This window comes from Mauremys reevesii, linkage group 7 (assembly GCF_016161935.1).
Source record: "Mauremys reevesii isolate NIE-2019 linkage group 7, ASM1616193v1, whole genome shotgun sequence".
Classification (NCBI taxonomy): Eukaryota; Metazoa; Chordata; order Testudines; family Geoemydidae; genus Mauremys; species Mauremys reevesii.
In genome coordinates, this window is record NC_052629.1 from 101601500 (window position 1) to 101616473 (window position 14974).

Sequence of the window (14974 nt, forward strand, 5' to 3'; positions counted from 1 at the left end):
AGAGAGATTAACAAAAGAAAGATAAACCACAAAGTTAATTACAGAATATTAACAACTCAGCCTTTAATCTAGGGATATACTATCTGACAGAATTGTAATAATAGAGCTTTAACTATGATGGTACAGCTTTTATAATCTTCAACATTTATTTCAACATTTTTCTATTATTAAACAACAACAAAAAAATCTGACACTGAAAACTAATTCATGACAAAAACATCAAGGGTAAGGGCCAGACTCTCAAATGGCACAAATCAATGTAGTTTCATTGACTTCAGTGGAGCTACACGAATTTACACAGCTGAGGATCTGCCCCCCATGTTGTCTTGAGCTGTTAATACATGTCCTGTGTAATGACACAGAGAGGCGTCAGAAAAAGATTTGATGCTCAAAACAAAATCAAAGATCTTAGCAATTCACAAGGTCCCTTAAATCCAAGTCAGTAGGGTACCAGCACTCCAGCACATTTGTTATGTGCTGACGGAGTTGTTGTCTTTAGGATGAGATGTGAAACAGAGATCCTTGACCACTTATGGTCATAAAAGACCCTACGGTTCTGTTTTGTAATTTTAGTATGATTTTTGAAATTATAGTCTGTCTATCTAAATTCCCCTTAGAGTTACAACTGGATACACTATTCTTCATTTCCTGTCAGAAAATGTACAGCATTACAATGCACTGTTAAATAATTGCTGTGTTTCACCACAAAGGCAGTTGCTTTTCAGTGGAGGCTGAAGTGGTTCCTATATATCCTTTGTCTTCTTCACAAGATTGTAAATCTTAGTTAATGCTTGTGAAGTACTCACCATTTTGAAATCCTCAGATGAAAAGCACAAGCAAAACATTAAATATTGTAAATCTTTTAGAATGGTGCTGTTTTATATGTGGTGCATTTCATAATCTAGTGAGAGATTTTCACAGGCACAAATGGAAATTTTCCTCTGCCTTTTTTGGCCAGATTGTAAAAAAACAGGTGCCTAAAATTACATTCTTTGGGTGGAATTTTCAGAAGAGCTAAGTGACTTATGAGCGCAAGCCCCATTGAAAATTAATGAGCGCTAGATGCCTAACTTCTTAGGCACTTTGAAAGTCCCATCCTGTATTCTGAAGTCATTTAGGTGCTTTTGAAAATCCCATTGCTAAGTCCTTATTTAGATGCAGGCCTAAATAAGTGGCCTGATGTTCAAAAGTGCTGAGAATCCAGTGCTCCCACTAAAGCCAAGATGAGCTGCTAGATGCTAGGCACTTTTGAAAATCAGGCCTCTTATTTAGGCACCTAAATATGGACGTAGAAGCCAAACTCTAGACTAGGCCTGCACAACATACGGTCCGCGGGCCGCATGTGGCCCACGTGGGCTCACTGTGCGGCCCGCGGGGGCTGAGTAGGCAAGCGGTGAGGTGGGGCAAGCCAACGGCTGGCTGGATGGCCAGTGGGTGGGCGGGGTGGTGAAGAGGCCAGTGGCAGGGGGAGCCAGTGGCAGGGGGCGGGGGCAGTGGCAGAAGGTAAGAGGCCAGCAGCGGGCAGGCAGGTGAGCTGGGGGAGGGGGGAGCAGGCAAGCCGGCGGCGGACAGGCAGGTAAGCTGGTGGCAGCAGCGGGGGCTGGTGGTGAGTAGGCGAGCCGGTGGCAGACAGGCAGGTAAGCTGGCGGCAGCAGCGGGGGGCGGTGGTGAGTAGGCAAGCCGGGGGACTTGGGGGGCTGAGGAGGCAAGCGGGCGGGCAGTGGCGGGGGGGCTTTATACTTGGGGGGGTGAGGAGGCGAGCGGCGAGTCGGTGGCTGACCTGTTCTACTGATCTTGTCTCTCATAAAAATTGGTCCCTTTTGCTGCTTTTCTCTGGGCTGGGGGTTGTCCCAATGCTACAAAGAGGGGGTTCCCAAAGGAAGGTGCTTGCTTCTAACCCCCAAGGCCCTCAGTATGTCTCCTCTTCTCTACTCAGCCCACTTGACAAGTTTAATTGTCCTTGGTCTGGCTCCCAGTCCCTCTCCAAGGGTTGCAGCTGTCTGGAGGTGCTGCCTTCCACACCTTCCTCATTCACACCTCATTCATTCAACAGGGCAATTGATTACAAAGCGGGGGGGGGGGGAGCGGGGCGGAGGGGAGATCTTATTCTACTTCTAGCAAAAAGACATTTTTCTTTTACTTTAATTATACTACCTTAGGGGCCCGCTATAACATATTACCAAGGTTCAATACCACTGTTTCGGCGGGGCGGTGCTGGGGAAGGAGGGTTTGTTTCCGCGGAGCGGGTGGCGCTGTGGGGGGAGGTTGTTTCCGCGGGGCCGGGCGGCGCTGGCATGGGAGGAGTGTTTCTGGGGGGCTGGGCGGCGCTGGGGGCTTCCGGGGCCAGTGGGTTTCAGCCCTCAGCTGTTTTCTTTGGAGTAATATGGCCCTCAATGCTTTACGAGTTGTGCAGGCCTGCTCTAGGCACACAAAGAGAAATTCAATTAAGTAAATGAGTTTTACCGCTGACTTCAGGGAGACAGGATTTTGACCCCCTTTTTAAAAATTTTGACCTTTGCTTCTAACTCATGGGCTATGTCTACACTACAGAGCCTATGCCAGCATAGCTTTGCCTCCTACTGTAGATGCAGCATACGCTGAAAGAAGGAGAAGCTTTCTCTACTGGTACAGGAACACCACCTCCCCAGACAACATTAGCTCAACATAAGTCTTCTTCTGTTGGCGTAACTGCATCTACACTTGGAGTTTTGTGAGCATAGCTATGTTGCTAGAGGGTATGTTTTTTTCACACCCCTGACCAATATAGCTATGCCAGTATTAGGTGGAGACCAGGCCACTTATAAGTGATAAGCACAGGCCCTGACTGTTAATTTGAATCACTTTGTAAAACGAAAACGTATTTTTCAAAAACGGATAAGATATTGTAAATATGTTACTGTTAAAAACTGTACATATTTCCTATTATATTTTCTGATAGCCATATAAGCCATGCACAGAGTACCCACTTGTAATTGTAAATGAACAGCCAGCAGTTTCTAGTCTAATCATTTATAATATTGGCTGTTTGGATCAAAACATTTACAGGACAGGCTTTTCAACTTATCAAACATGGTTAAGTGAAAAGTAACAAAGAACCCCCAGATAAAAGTATTATTATATTATATATTAATATGTATATATAAATTATAAAAAAGTTATTTCAAAAACTCAAACTATTAGATCTTTTTCATGTTTTTTAATGTTGGACTCAAAGCCTTTAGGAAAAGTAATAGGAACATAACTGAGTTAAGCAAAAGAATATTTGATAGAAAAGAAAAAAAAATTAAGGTATATATTTATGTGAAAATATTACAAATGTAGGATTTCAAAAGTGTCCTGGTTAGCAGAAAAAAACAGTATTTCAAAATACAGAGTAAAAGCAATTAGAAAACACAGTTTGAGTGAAATGTATTATTGCAAGAAATTCTTATGAAGGATCACCTTGAATGCGTTTGATGCTGAGACTCCATAACTTTTCTTTACACAAAAGCAGTCATCAGCAGAGCACAACCAGATGTTACGCTTTCTTTTCTTAGTTTCTGTAAACCCCCATGACCTCCTTCAAATTAAAAAAGGGAATAGCATTTTTTTAAAGCCACAGGAGCTATCATTAGTGAAGCATTCTAAGGATTTTCATTAATTCATAGCCAGCCAACCAGGAATTTTCCCACAGCCTTATACAAAAAAAGTCAGGGAAGTCACTGATTGCTTGGTTGGATTTGAATATGGTCAGAAGTAAGATCAGAAATATTTAGTTCCTCCCACTGGAGTAGGTGGGGGGGGGGGTCAGAAATGAAAATCCAAGTCTGCTCACCAAGAATGATCAAAATTGACTAGTTCACATTACCATTTAAAACCCCAGTGAAAGTAAAATGTGAAGCATAACTTTAAATCACTTAGGAAAAATCAGATACAAATAAATTAAATGAATTAGAAACATTGATATAGACAATTTTTAGAAACCGTTCTTCAAAAATGTCATTAAAAGGCTTTATGTCCAGTAAAGAGTACATTTTTAAAATGCAGTGCAATTCATAAATTAAATGTATTCAAATGACTTCTTCCTAAGGAACTTGGTTTTAGCAAAGTATTTAAAACTATATGCTAGACTACGAGATTGATCCTGTCAGGTGCTGACACCCATTAAACTCCATGAGGGTTGAGAGGACTCAGCACCTTGGAAGAGCTGGTGCTGAGTACCTCCAGTTTGGAAGCCCTTATAGAATATTCGCTACCCAAAATCTTTATTAACAAGTTGTGCTGACTAGTTGTGCAAGGTATCTTCCCAGAACATCAAGTGCACCTACTTTAGTTGGGAATTGGACCTGCTTTGAGCACGGGGTTGGACTAGATGACCTCCTGAGGTCCCTTCCAACCCTGATATTCTATGATTCTACTCTTAAATCTCTTGAATCCAGCTGTTACACACAACAGTCCTCCTCACAACCTTAACTCTGCCCCCTGGAACTAATACGATAAACTGAGGATAGTATGTTTTGGCCAGGGCTGCCCTATTATAAACGGACATGAGGAGTGTACCATTTTATGTGGTGTGGTGTGACCCACAGAATTGTATTCTCTCATTTATCTGCATGCCCTCCAACTCTCCTTCACTGTGTTAGGGACAGGTATATTGACTAATTCTGGGATTAATTGCATCAAGTAGCTGCAGCTCACACTGTGATACAAAGAGTGATGCATCTGTACCCAATGGATCTGGGACCCCTCATTTCTGTGCTGAATTATGCAGGTTATGCAAATAGAGGAGCACAATATTCTTGTTGGGAGATTTGTAACAGTCTGGTGGTAAACATGACAGTGTACTACAGGGCAGAGATGCAGGTGGTGTTGTAAGGGGAATCCTGAGGACAAGAGTCAAGAGGTGGTAACATCTGGTGTGATAGGGTGCTGTTAGCAGCTATAAATTGAGCCTTTAGAAGCCAGCACCTTGGTCACTTAGAACACCCAGAGCACTTGGTGTAGTTAGAGTAGGAGAGGCTTAGGTAGTTTGGGCTTGGAAGAGTAGAAGGGATAATTTGCACCTGTAGGGAGACTGATGAACTAATGAGGAAATTAGCTTGCCAGCTGGGTAGCTCTGAGAAGAAAGCAAGTAGTATGAACCAGGGAGCAGGAAGGGGGTTCCAGATAACTGCTGCTATGTTGTGATATATTTGGAGCATAAACCACAGTAAAGGCACTTGGAATCCTGCTGGACCGTGTATGGTGCTTAATTCACAGAGAGTGTTCACTAGTCAGTGTTTCCAAGAGTTGAAGAGGGAGCCCCTTCACAGGTGGTTTATGCAGAGTAGGTGAAATAGTCAAGTATAGGCCAGGCCTACCCAGCTGGTATTCATGAAGTGTGCCCCAAATGCAACTTTTGTCTTACTCGGGACACGGTGTGACAGTTTCTCCTACCATAGGCATGTGCTGCATCCCCACCGACTCCCATATCATATGGAAAAATAGAGTGCTATGATGTCTGTCAGAGCAGGTTGGAGCATCATTCAAGGAGGGCAGAGTTAAGGTTACAGAGTGGGGCTGGTGTGCACCGTAACTCATCTTTTCCTGTTTTCAGAGATTTAAAGTATAAGTGCACTTGACATTCTGGAAGGATATGTGGCACTGCCAGTCAACCTTAACTCTGTATTAATAAAGTTTTTGGGCAGTGAATGACCCTTGTTTTTTCAGTAAGTGGTGGTAATGATGGGGGTATGACTAGGGAGTACCTATGCAGGGGCACAAGAAAGTTTCCTGGGAACACATTACTGGCAACACAGTCTGTTACCATCTCTGGCCTCCTCCTGGACTCTGCACATCCCCAGTATGAGTGGAGGGGCAATGAGGAGGAAGATAGGTGGTAAACCAATGGGCTGTGAGGAGCACATCTACCAGCTGGAGGCAGCAAAGGGGCATGGATGGAAGACCCAGATACCATACTCCATTCAGGGCTAATGTAAGGGGAAAGTGCCCTGCACAACACTCTGAAGTCTAGGAGGATTGCTGAAGTTTGAAGTGGCCTGTTCATCTCAATGGGTGATCTCCTCAACACCTCCCCAAGTCTACCCCATCCCCTGTTATGAACTATCAGTTTTCAGGACAATCTCACTGTGCATGTAGGTTTTAGAGCAACTTTAATATTAATATCATCTCTTTATTGGGGGCTGAATCTGAAGAACGCCTTGACCAAATAACTTCAAATTTGTATGCAGAAGCATACCCCTGTTTCTGTTGTGGTATGCAATATTCAAAATAATCATACCGTTCACACAGATATTAGTGAAAATTAAAAGAAGCTCGTAGTAAAGGAGGGGCCTTATATTGAGAATTCCTTGTTCAAATGACCCCAAATTTGCACTGCAAAAGCTATCCCAGACTCTGTTACAGCATACCTATTTTCAAGACAATCCCCCTATGTGTGTGTACTTTGGCACACTTTGACTATTATAATCGGCTCTTTATTTGGGGACTGTATCTGAGAAACCCTTGAGCAAATGATCCCACTTGCACCACTATATCAAACTCTGGCTCTAATGTGGCACAGCAATATTACGGCAGAGCAGCAGTGCCACCACAGTTAAAATTGCATCAGATTTTCATTTTAACGGGATGAAAAAGGTTCTACACAAATTCTGGCTTTTAGGTTAGACTATCATTTACAATATTTATTGCCATTTGTGGAGTGCTTGATTTTTTTTTATAACCCTTTGTGAAGGGAGAATGTCATTTGAGGTTTGTTCTGATTTTTTTTTTAAAAAAGAACTACAATTTTTCTAAGAAACCGCAACATTTTGAAGGGGAAAATTGAGAGGTCTGAACCCTTAGTTTGTGTAGATGGATTAATTATTGTAGAAAGTTTAAATGTGTTTATTTTTAATGAAAAATATGGGTTACTGATTTGATATTCTGACAGTGCATTAGTCAATGTTGACATCACATAAGTTTTTAGAAAAGAGCTCTCTACTATGGGTAGTTTCCTGATACTTAATAATCACTTTGATCATACTGACATTGATGAGAGTCACAGCTACTTTCTTTGCTATACATACCTCACACTCAGACCCACTGTTCAGAAAAATGAGTTAGGAGCATGTGGCATGGTTACATTATCCTAATGCTGCTGCTTACTTGAATCTTTAATCTTCCCTCTATTTAATTAACGCTATTTTTCTTCACAATTCCTCTAAAGTAAAATCTGAGTATGCATAACGATTGCAGGGAAAACTTCCAGAAGAAGACCCTGCACGATACAACTAATGTACACAAGACAGCCTCAGGATACTCCCAGGTGTAGGTAGGACTTGAGCTAATTCACAGTACATGGGTGGTGCTCAGGTTCAAAAGCCACAGTATGTCATCTTTTAGCCCCCAATTAATCTGATGTCAGGCTGTCTGCAACCATTCTGGTTTGCAACTAAACTCAGTCCTGATGCACAAGGGCAAATTTCTTCCTCTGACATGTCAACTTGGTTCAAGCCATACCGTAGATCCAATTTTTACCTTGAATAATTTTTTTAATTTTGCTTTCTCAGAGTAGGAGTGGGTACCAGACACTAGCCGAGATCAATTTTGAGTGGATGATATCAATTTGGGGAGGATCAGAGCCACAATTGGCAAAATAAAGTTACAAGAACTGTAACATTTTGATTCCATTTTGGGGGGGAGAGAAATGGGCTGTATCTTGGAAACCCCTTGCTCAAACAACCACAAATTTTGACCACAAATTTCACCCTGGGTCCCAGGAGGCACAGCAATTTTCAAGACAACCCAAGTAAGCATGTGGATTTTAGAGAACTTTTTTAAAATCATCGGATAAATAATAAGCCATTATAGTGGTACTATCAACTCCTTCTATCAGAGTGTTTGTCAGACCATTTATTTCTAAGCATTTTACAAAGCAATACCTACAACTTGAAAACTGGTTATTAGAAATGGGTCCAGTGGAGTTTAAAGATCAGTCAGATTTACTAAGAAACATCTCTAACATGGAAACTTGTTATAGGTAATGTTAAACAATATGCACTTGACTTCCCTACATTGCTCAATAGCCGCTGTCCACATTCATGCAAGTTTATGGCATACTTCCAAGAATTAACTTTTGGAAGTACATTTTGTATCGTTATATACATTTGATACAGGTGCCGCATTCAACTGCAAAAATAAACAAGATTAAATAGATTATTTTATAATTTCAACTGATAGTACTGATTTATTTTTAAAATATTTTTTCTATTTTTATCCAGTTAAATGTTCACTTTTCTGGGAAATTACGGGAGAGTTCAGACAATAATTATTTAATAACAGTAGACACTGACATTCAAAAAGTTAAAGCTATATAACTGTTGAAACACAAATTGCCAATATCAAATGTGAAAATATTCAAAGTAACTATCCCTAAATCAAAGTCTAATAAGTGCTCCAGCAGCATTTTTCTTACTTTGTCTATCTGTAAATTTCAATTATCCACGGATATATTTTTTCAGATATTTTTGGGTGTGTTTCGTGAAATTGACTTTACCGAATTGACTGTTAAAAAACTAATCCTTCCAAAACTATTTATCTTTTTTTTTTTAAAAGAGACCCCTTAGATTATATGGGTCAATATTACACTTTTCACACCATTGTGGAATTCTGGGGTCACTCATTCTACAGACCTATGACAGTTATTGTGACACCCAGAAAGAGAGGTTTTCAGTATGCCATTGAATGCACAACATATTGCTAAAGTAGCATAAGGCCTAACATGCTGGAAAAGGAAGCATACAGAAGATAATATATGGCTCATCTAGCAGGATTTGGGATAGTCACTAAAGTGACAAAGGGGTTCAAAACCATATATTTTTGTTAAATAAATATTGCACATCAGAACAGCTGCAGGAAACCATCCATTACTGTAGTAAACTGCTATATGTTGTAAAGTAATCATTATTCCCTGATTTTAATCTCTTGTGGAAACTCATAGAGAGGCACAAGTACAAGTGTAAACAATGGTGGCTATAATTGTCAAAAAAGCTTGGAAAGGTAAATAGCTGGATGAATTTACAATTGCAAAAAAAGTGTGATAGGATAAAATCTTTTTTTCCAGTTTAACAGTTTATATCTAATCTCGAAATAGGGTTTCAAAAATATATGGATTTAAAATAAATCAATCTGAATGTCCATTTGAAAGTAATAAAAAGTAGCTTAATTAGAATAGCTCCTATTACTTGCCCTTCTTTCACAAAATTGTTTGACAAAATTAATATAGTTTTATGGGGAGGGAGGAACAAGGGAACATCATAAAATTAATGGATATATAACCCGAGATATAAATTATATGTATTTTTTCATATTGTGCTATGCTTTATATATCAGTTTTTACACAGAATGTTCAGTTTTATGTTAAACAGATAAACAAAGCATAAATACAGCATAAAACTTCAAGGTAAATCGTTAACTTTCAGAAAAATATAAATAAAACTTTTGGAGTTTCCTCCTTCAAGCACCATTGAACATTATTGGGAGCATTACACTTAATATTTTACAAGCACAAGTAAAGTAAAGAGAAATTATTTTCACATTTAAAGACTGAAGACCAATTTTAGTGTTATTGTTCACCAATAAAACTTTGCACTCCTGTCATTTTTATAGTACCCTAATAAAATGCCAAATTAATTGGCAAACTTCAGCCTTTGAGCAGAATTAAATGGGCAAATTCACATCAAAGCTTTGTTTCATCATCTTTGGACGGATCTGTTGGAAAAGACAGCTGGTCCTTATTAAACACCCATTTAAAATGTTGCAGCTCTAATGAACTAACATCCACATTACACTAACATTACCAAGTAATTAACTAAAGAAAAGCTAGAGTCATCTAATGATGGCTTAACTTTTTTCCACCAGTGGACAAGAAAATATTTAAATCTATTAAATGAATTAAGTATTTGTTTTGCTCCTTAAATAAATTATCTAGATTTTGAAATTAGTCTGATTGATAAACTTGTTTCAAGTTGTTAAGAGGCAACTTTTGTTTGCTGAAATCTAATCCAAGGCATGCATTATAAAAAGGAAACAAATCCCGTCCATAATATTGCTGGGGGGCCTTCAACTACAGAAATGCTTGTTAGGTCATGAGCCTTTTGAATGGCCTGAATAGTCAAAGTACACAATTACACAATAAAATGCATGTAAAAGATTAAAGATGCATTTTATTGTCAATATTCAGAACAAGTTTGTTATAAGTAAACTGGAATAAGTTTTCATCATTTTTCTTCTCTGAATGTTTTGTGCATTTGAAAGCCAACTCTGAAAATATATTACTTGCACTATTTAGACTAAATGCTTTTTATGGACGAAAGGCTCAGACCCAATATAAAACAATTGCAATGAAGAGACATCTTCCTGTTCGAGTAGTGTATATACTTTAATTGTGTTGTTGGTTTTTAAATAAACATAAAGCGGTAGGCACGCTGTAGTGAGCGTGTTTTTTATGGAAATTTAGTTAAGTGATCTAGGCTATGCCTACAATACAGAGCCTAAGCCAGAATAGTTATGTTGGCATGGCTATGCCAGCACAGCCCCCATGTCTGGATGCAAACTTCTTCTGTTGGTGTAGAAACACCACTTTCCCGAACAATGTTAACTGTGCTGACAGTGGGGGTTTTGTCAACCTACCTATGCCAGGGGTGTGGTTTTTTCACATCCCTGCTTATCACAGCTATGCCAATATAACTTTTAAGTGTCGATCAAGCCCTAAACACAGTTATTTTTAAATAGAGACCAAAATAGTCACTTTTTTTACTATACCAGCTGATAAGTGACACCCTAGATCTTGAAGTAGTTAATCCAATTGTCTGGCCTAGATAATTGGTTGAGTTTGTGAGGCCTTACACTCAACATTTCTCTATCTGTTTGAATGTGACAGTAACTTTTAACACCACAGCTAAGCAATTCCAACATTTCAGAGAATGTTCTAGTCATCCATTTGCAGAATCCTGTAGATTTTAGTGAAAATTGGAAAACTGAAAGGAGGAGACGCAAGGAGCCCCTGGCATCTAGTTAGCAGAGCTAGCACCTTCAACCATTTGTGTAATTGTCTACAAATGAAAGAATTGGTTGATGGTAGCCATTAACACCATCCAGAATAACAACACACCATCTGTGCTCTGCCTTTCTTCCTAATTCAGTTTTAAAATGTTGACACTATAAGAAAGAAAGAAAGAAAGTTTGGGGGGGAGGGTAGAATGGATTGCACACAGAGCACCTGGCATGGGGAAGGGAATGAGGAACCCTAGCATGGGAGAGCAGGGGGACACACAGGAGACCATGGCATGAGGGACGGGATGATGAAGACTGCTGAAAATCCCTGAAATAGAAGCAGATGGGAGGGTGGCACACAGGAAGCTTCTGGGGGAGAATGGAGGAATGCAAGGAGCCCCTATTGTGTGCAACATACAATACTTTTTGTTTTTTTGCTTTAAAATATGCCAAATGCTATATTCTCTCTCAGTCAATAGTCTCATTAATCTTATGTTTTAGTCTGAACAGAGTCAAGAGCCTGATCCTGCAGAGTTAAGAATGTGGAAAACTTTACTCACATGAGTAGCCCCACTGGAGTAAACAAAATTAGTTATGTGAGTAAAGTTACCCATGTGCTTAACTCTTTGCAGGACTGGACCCCAAATATGTACAACTAAATTTTAAAGCTCAGTCCTTCATTCCTTACAATACCTACATGGGGAAATTAACCGAAATAGCTATTTCAGAATAAGTGTCCACACAGGGAGCTAGTCCAGAATAGCTATTGTGCTTTAAATTTCCATCCTTCCTCAAACCCGTACAACTTGCAAATGTAGATAAGCCTTAAAATTCTCACTAATGAGAATGAAATGAGTGAAACCCTTGCCTCACTGAAATCAAAGGAAGTACTGCCATTGACATTAGTGAGGCCAGGAGGATTTCACTCAGTGAGACTACTCATATGCTCATAAATTACACATATGCTTAACTGTTTTGCTTGTTCAGAGCCCTATTGGTCTTGCAGGACTGGGACCAAACTACTACAAAAGAATGCACTGCAAGACTTCACATATTTTGCAACTAACGTTGTCAGGACCTGTTCCATAACCTTTAGATTTTGCAAATTCAAATGATCTTTAAGAATAAGCTGAGGATCTCTGAATTGAAACAGCAAATACAAATTCTTACCAACACAAATATACACTATTCCTTTACCAAAAGTAGTTTTTACTGCAATAAAACAAAGACAAAATTAAAATATTTCCATTAGATTAAAAGCAAAAAGATTATAGTATTTCTTAGACAAACTCAGATTTTTTTGTTCTAATAAATTAAGCAAACCTAAGCAGAGTGTGACATGGAAATGTCACATCTGAGGTAAATAAGCATGAATTTGGGGAAAATAAACAAAAGTGCTCAAACTGGGGGGGAGAGGGGGAGATCCAGGTTTTCCCCCCAATGCAATTGTGAGAAAAGTGTGACATATCCACACAATTCTACCAGTGGTAAGAAAAATAACACACACACATAGGTAATAGTCACATTCTATCTCTTGTTTAATTACTCAAATATCAACAGTTACGCAATATTTTTTTCAATACTATACTAGTGAAAATTAGCTTAACAAGCATTGTTTTACTCAAAACACATTAGACATGCTTATTATTCATCTCTCTATATAAAGTTTTTAGATTTGTTCCTGCCCTTAACCTACAGATTAGAAACCATTTATAAATAAGCTACAATAAGCATATCTATTTGAATAAGGTACAATTACTTCAGGGCTTATGTCTTTTCAATCAGTCAGTGTCCCTGCAGTGTTTAGAGTGGCAGAGGGGAAGTGGCCTGTGGTTAAACAGAGGAAATACCAAGGAATTTTAATAGAGCAAATAGTCTCTTTACTTCCTACAGGGTAGCACTTCAAAGGCAGCCCTGCCCCAGAGCAGACAATGTGTTACAGGGGCCATCAGTCATTTAATAGTATGTCAAGTCTATTCAAAACTTACATGCAGTCCAAGATAAATACCACACAACCAAGACAATGGGTCCCTTCCTGCAGTCATTCCTCTGGCAAAACTCCCACTTAAGTCAATACAAGTTTTCCCAATTAAGAATTGTACCACAGAATCAGATTCAGTATCTAAAAAAACTGGTCAGGCAAATTTGCTAACTGGAAATAAAAAATATATTGGTAACACAGACTAACTGATTGGAATGTCTGTTAGGAAATTAAAACCTTAAATTTATTGTATGTGATACAAAAATAAAGGTTTTCTTCACAGTAACTTGAAAGGTTGTGTTTTAGCAGATTTATTGGAGGGGAGCATTTAAAAAGCTTTATATTAAACAGACCCAGATATAATCAGTTTAATATATACAATATAATTAATTATGTAAGGAAAAATCAATTAAATATTTATTGCACATTCCTCTAGATGTCAAGATAAGCAAAATTAATCAAGCATTATAACTCCTAATAGGTAATGACAGTATATTTAATAGCTGCTGCTGAACCTGACAGAAATATGCATCCTAATAGTTTGAAATATGTGGTGAACACGGCTTACATCTTGTGAAACATGAATATTATAGTAAAATATATGTTGCTAGTAAACTGGGAGTTAAGATGTAATATATGAATTTTTTCTCTTACATAGTTTCCAGTGTTTTCTAACTTCCAGTGAATTACACTATTCCCTCCATATCCCTGATTTGTGCCTTGCAGTAACTTTTTCAAAAATTATGATCTGAAACTAATGAAATCATTATTGAGAATCTAACAAAAAAGAAAGGCAATTCTTTTCTTTCCCATGGTCCTTGGAACTCCACAATTTAACCAGAATTCTTGCTAGCCTTTATGGGGAGAAAACACTGAAAGGTGATTTTTGAAAAACAAACAGGAAAACGCAGCAAGAAAAGTCTGAAGCTAACGCACCAGGAGCCGGAACAAAAGGTAAAGACCAATAACGGAATGTTTCACCTCCCAGCTCTGCCCCCTCCCCCGCCAATTTACTTTTCCAACATCCTCTGTCTGATGATCAGGCCTGAAGCTAAGACCCCCGAGCCGGCCTCGAATCATTAAAATAACAAAGCCCAAATGATCGCCCTTTTTATCCTGCTGGCAGGGCAGGTCGAGTTAAGGAAGGAGAGAGCTGCGGATAAAGGACCTGTTGAGTGACTTCTTCACACTCGCTGGTTAAACGATGCCTCGCACCCCCAGGGCGAGAAACCAGTAACTATCCCTTCTCTGGAAATGCCACCTTTCCTCCTGGCCGCAAACTACCAGCGGCACAGCCTTGGAGCAGCAGCAAAGGAGTTGCAGAAGAGGCTTCCCACCCCCATGCACACTGCCCAGCGAGCTCTCCTTGCACATTCGGGAGAAGCAGCAAGTCGGACAGGCAGGTAGGCACCACACCTGCATTGCTCAGATGGGCTGGTCTGCAAAGAGTCCGCTGCCCACGGGACAGCACTTGCGAGGCTTAGCTGGGAAACTCTGGCAGCTCCCCACGCCACTCCGCCAAATCCTAAAAGTTTGCAAAACCCAACTCAGCGCACGAATCTGCCCGACTGTGCGGAGAAAAGAGAAACAAAGCTTCAGTCCACTCACCCTCCATCCACACGTGTCGGCCGCGGGCCCCCGCCTGCTGCTGGGTCCTCCAGCAGCCCCAGCTAGCTGGTGACCCTTGAAGCAGGCGATCAGAGTGAAGAAAAAGGAGCTGAACTGGAGCCAAGGTGCCATGGTCTGCAGCGGCAGCGCACGGAGACTGGAGTCTGAGCAGAAGCAACAGCAGGAGGGGGGGTGGGTGTTAGCTGCGTGCATGCGCGAGAGAATGTGCAGCTGCTCCCCCCCCCCCTCCCATCCCTGCTGGTGGCGGGGGGGCTGTTCCTTGCGAAGAGTACTACAATAACTGTGTCTTGGCGCAGAAGGCAATCGTTGTCCCTCCTCCCCAGGTCCCTATTAGTCCATGTACTATTTTTT

The 14974-nt window shown here is 40.1% G+C and overlaps 1 protein-coding gene across 1 annotated transcript in view; it reads right to left on the reverse strand.

Annotated features, from left to right (window-relative positions):
- IL17RD (interleukin 17 receptor D) overlaps positions 1–14734 on the reverse strand; it is an 89021-nt gene extending 74287 nt beyond the window's left edge. Inside the window, exon 1 of the mRNA XM_039546416.1 lies at positions 14603–14734. Coding sequence (XP_039402350.1) covers positions 14603–14734 — 132 coding nt within the window. The remainder of the gene's footprint in view (positions 1–14602) is intronic.
- Positions 14735–14974: the final 240 nt, after the last annotated feature.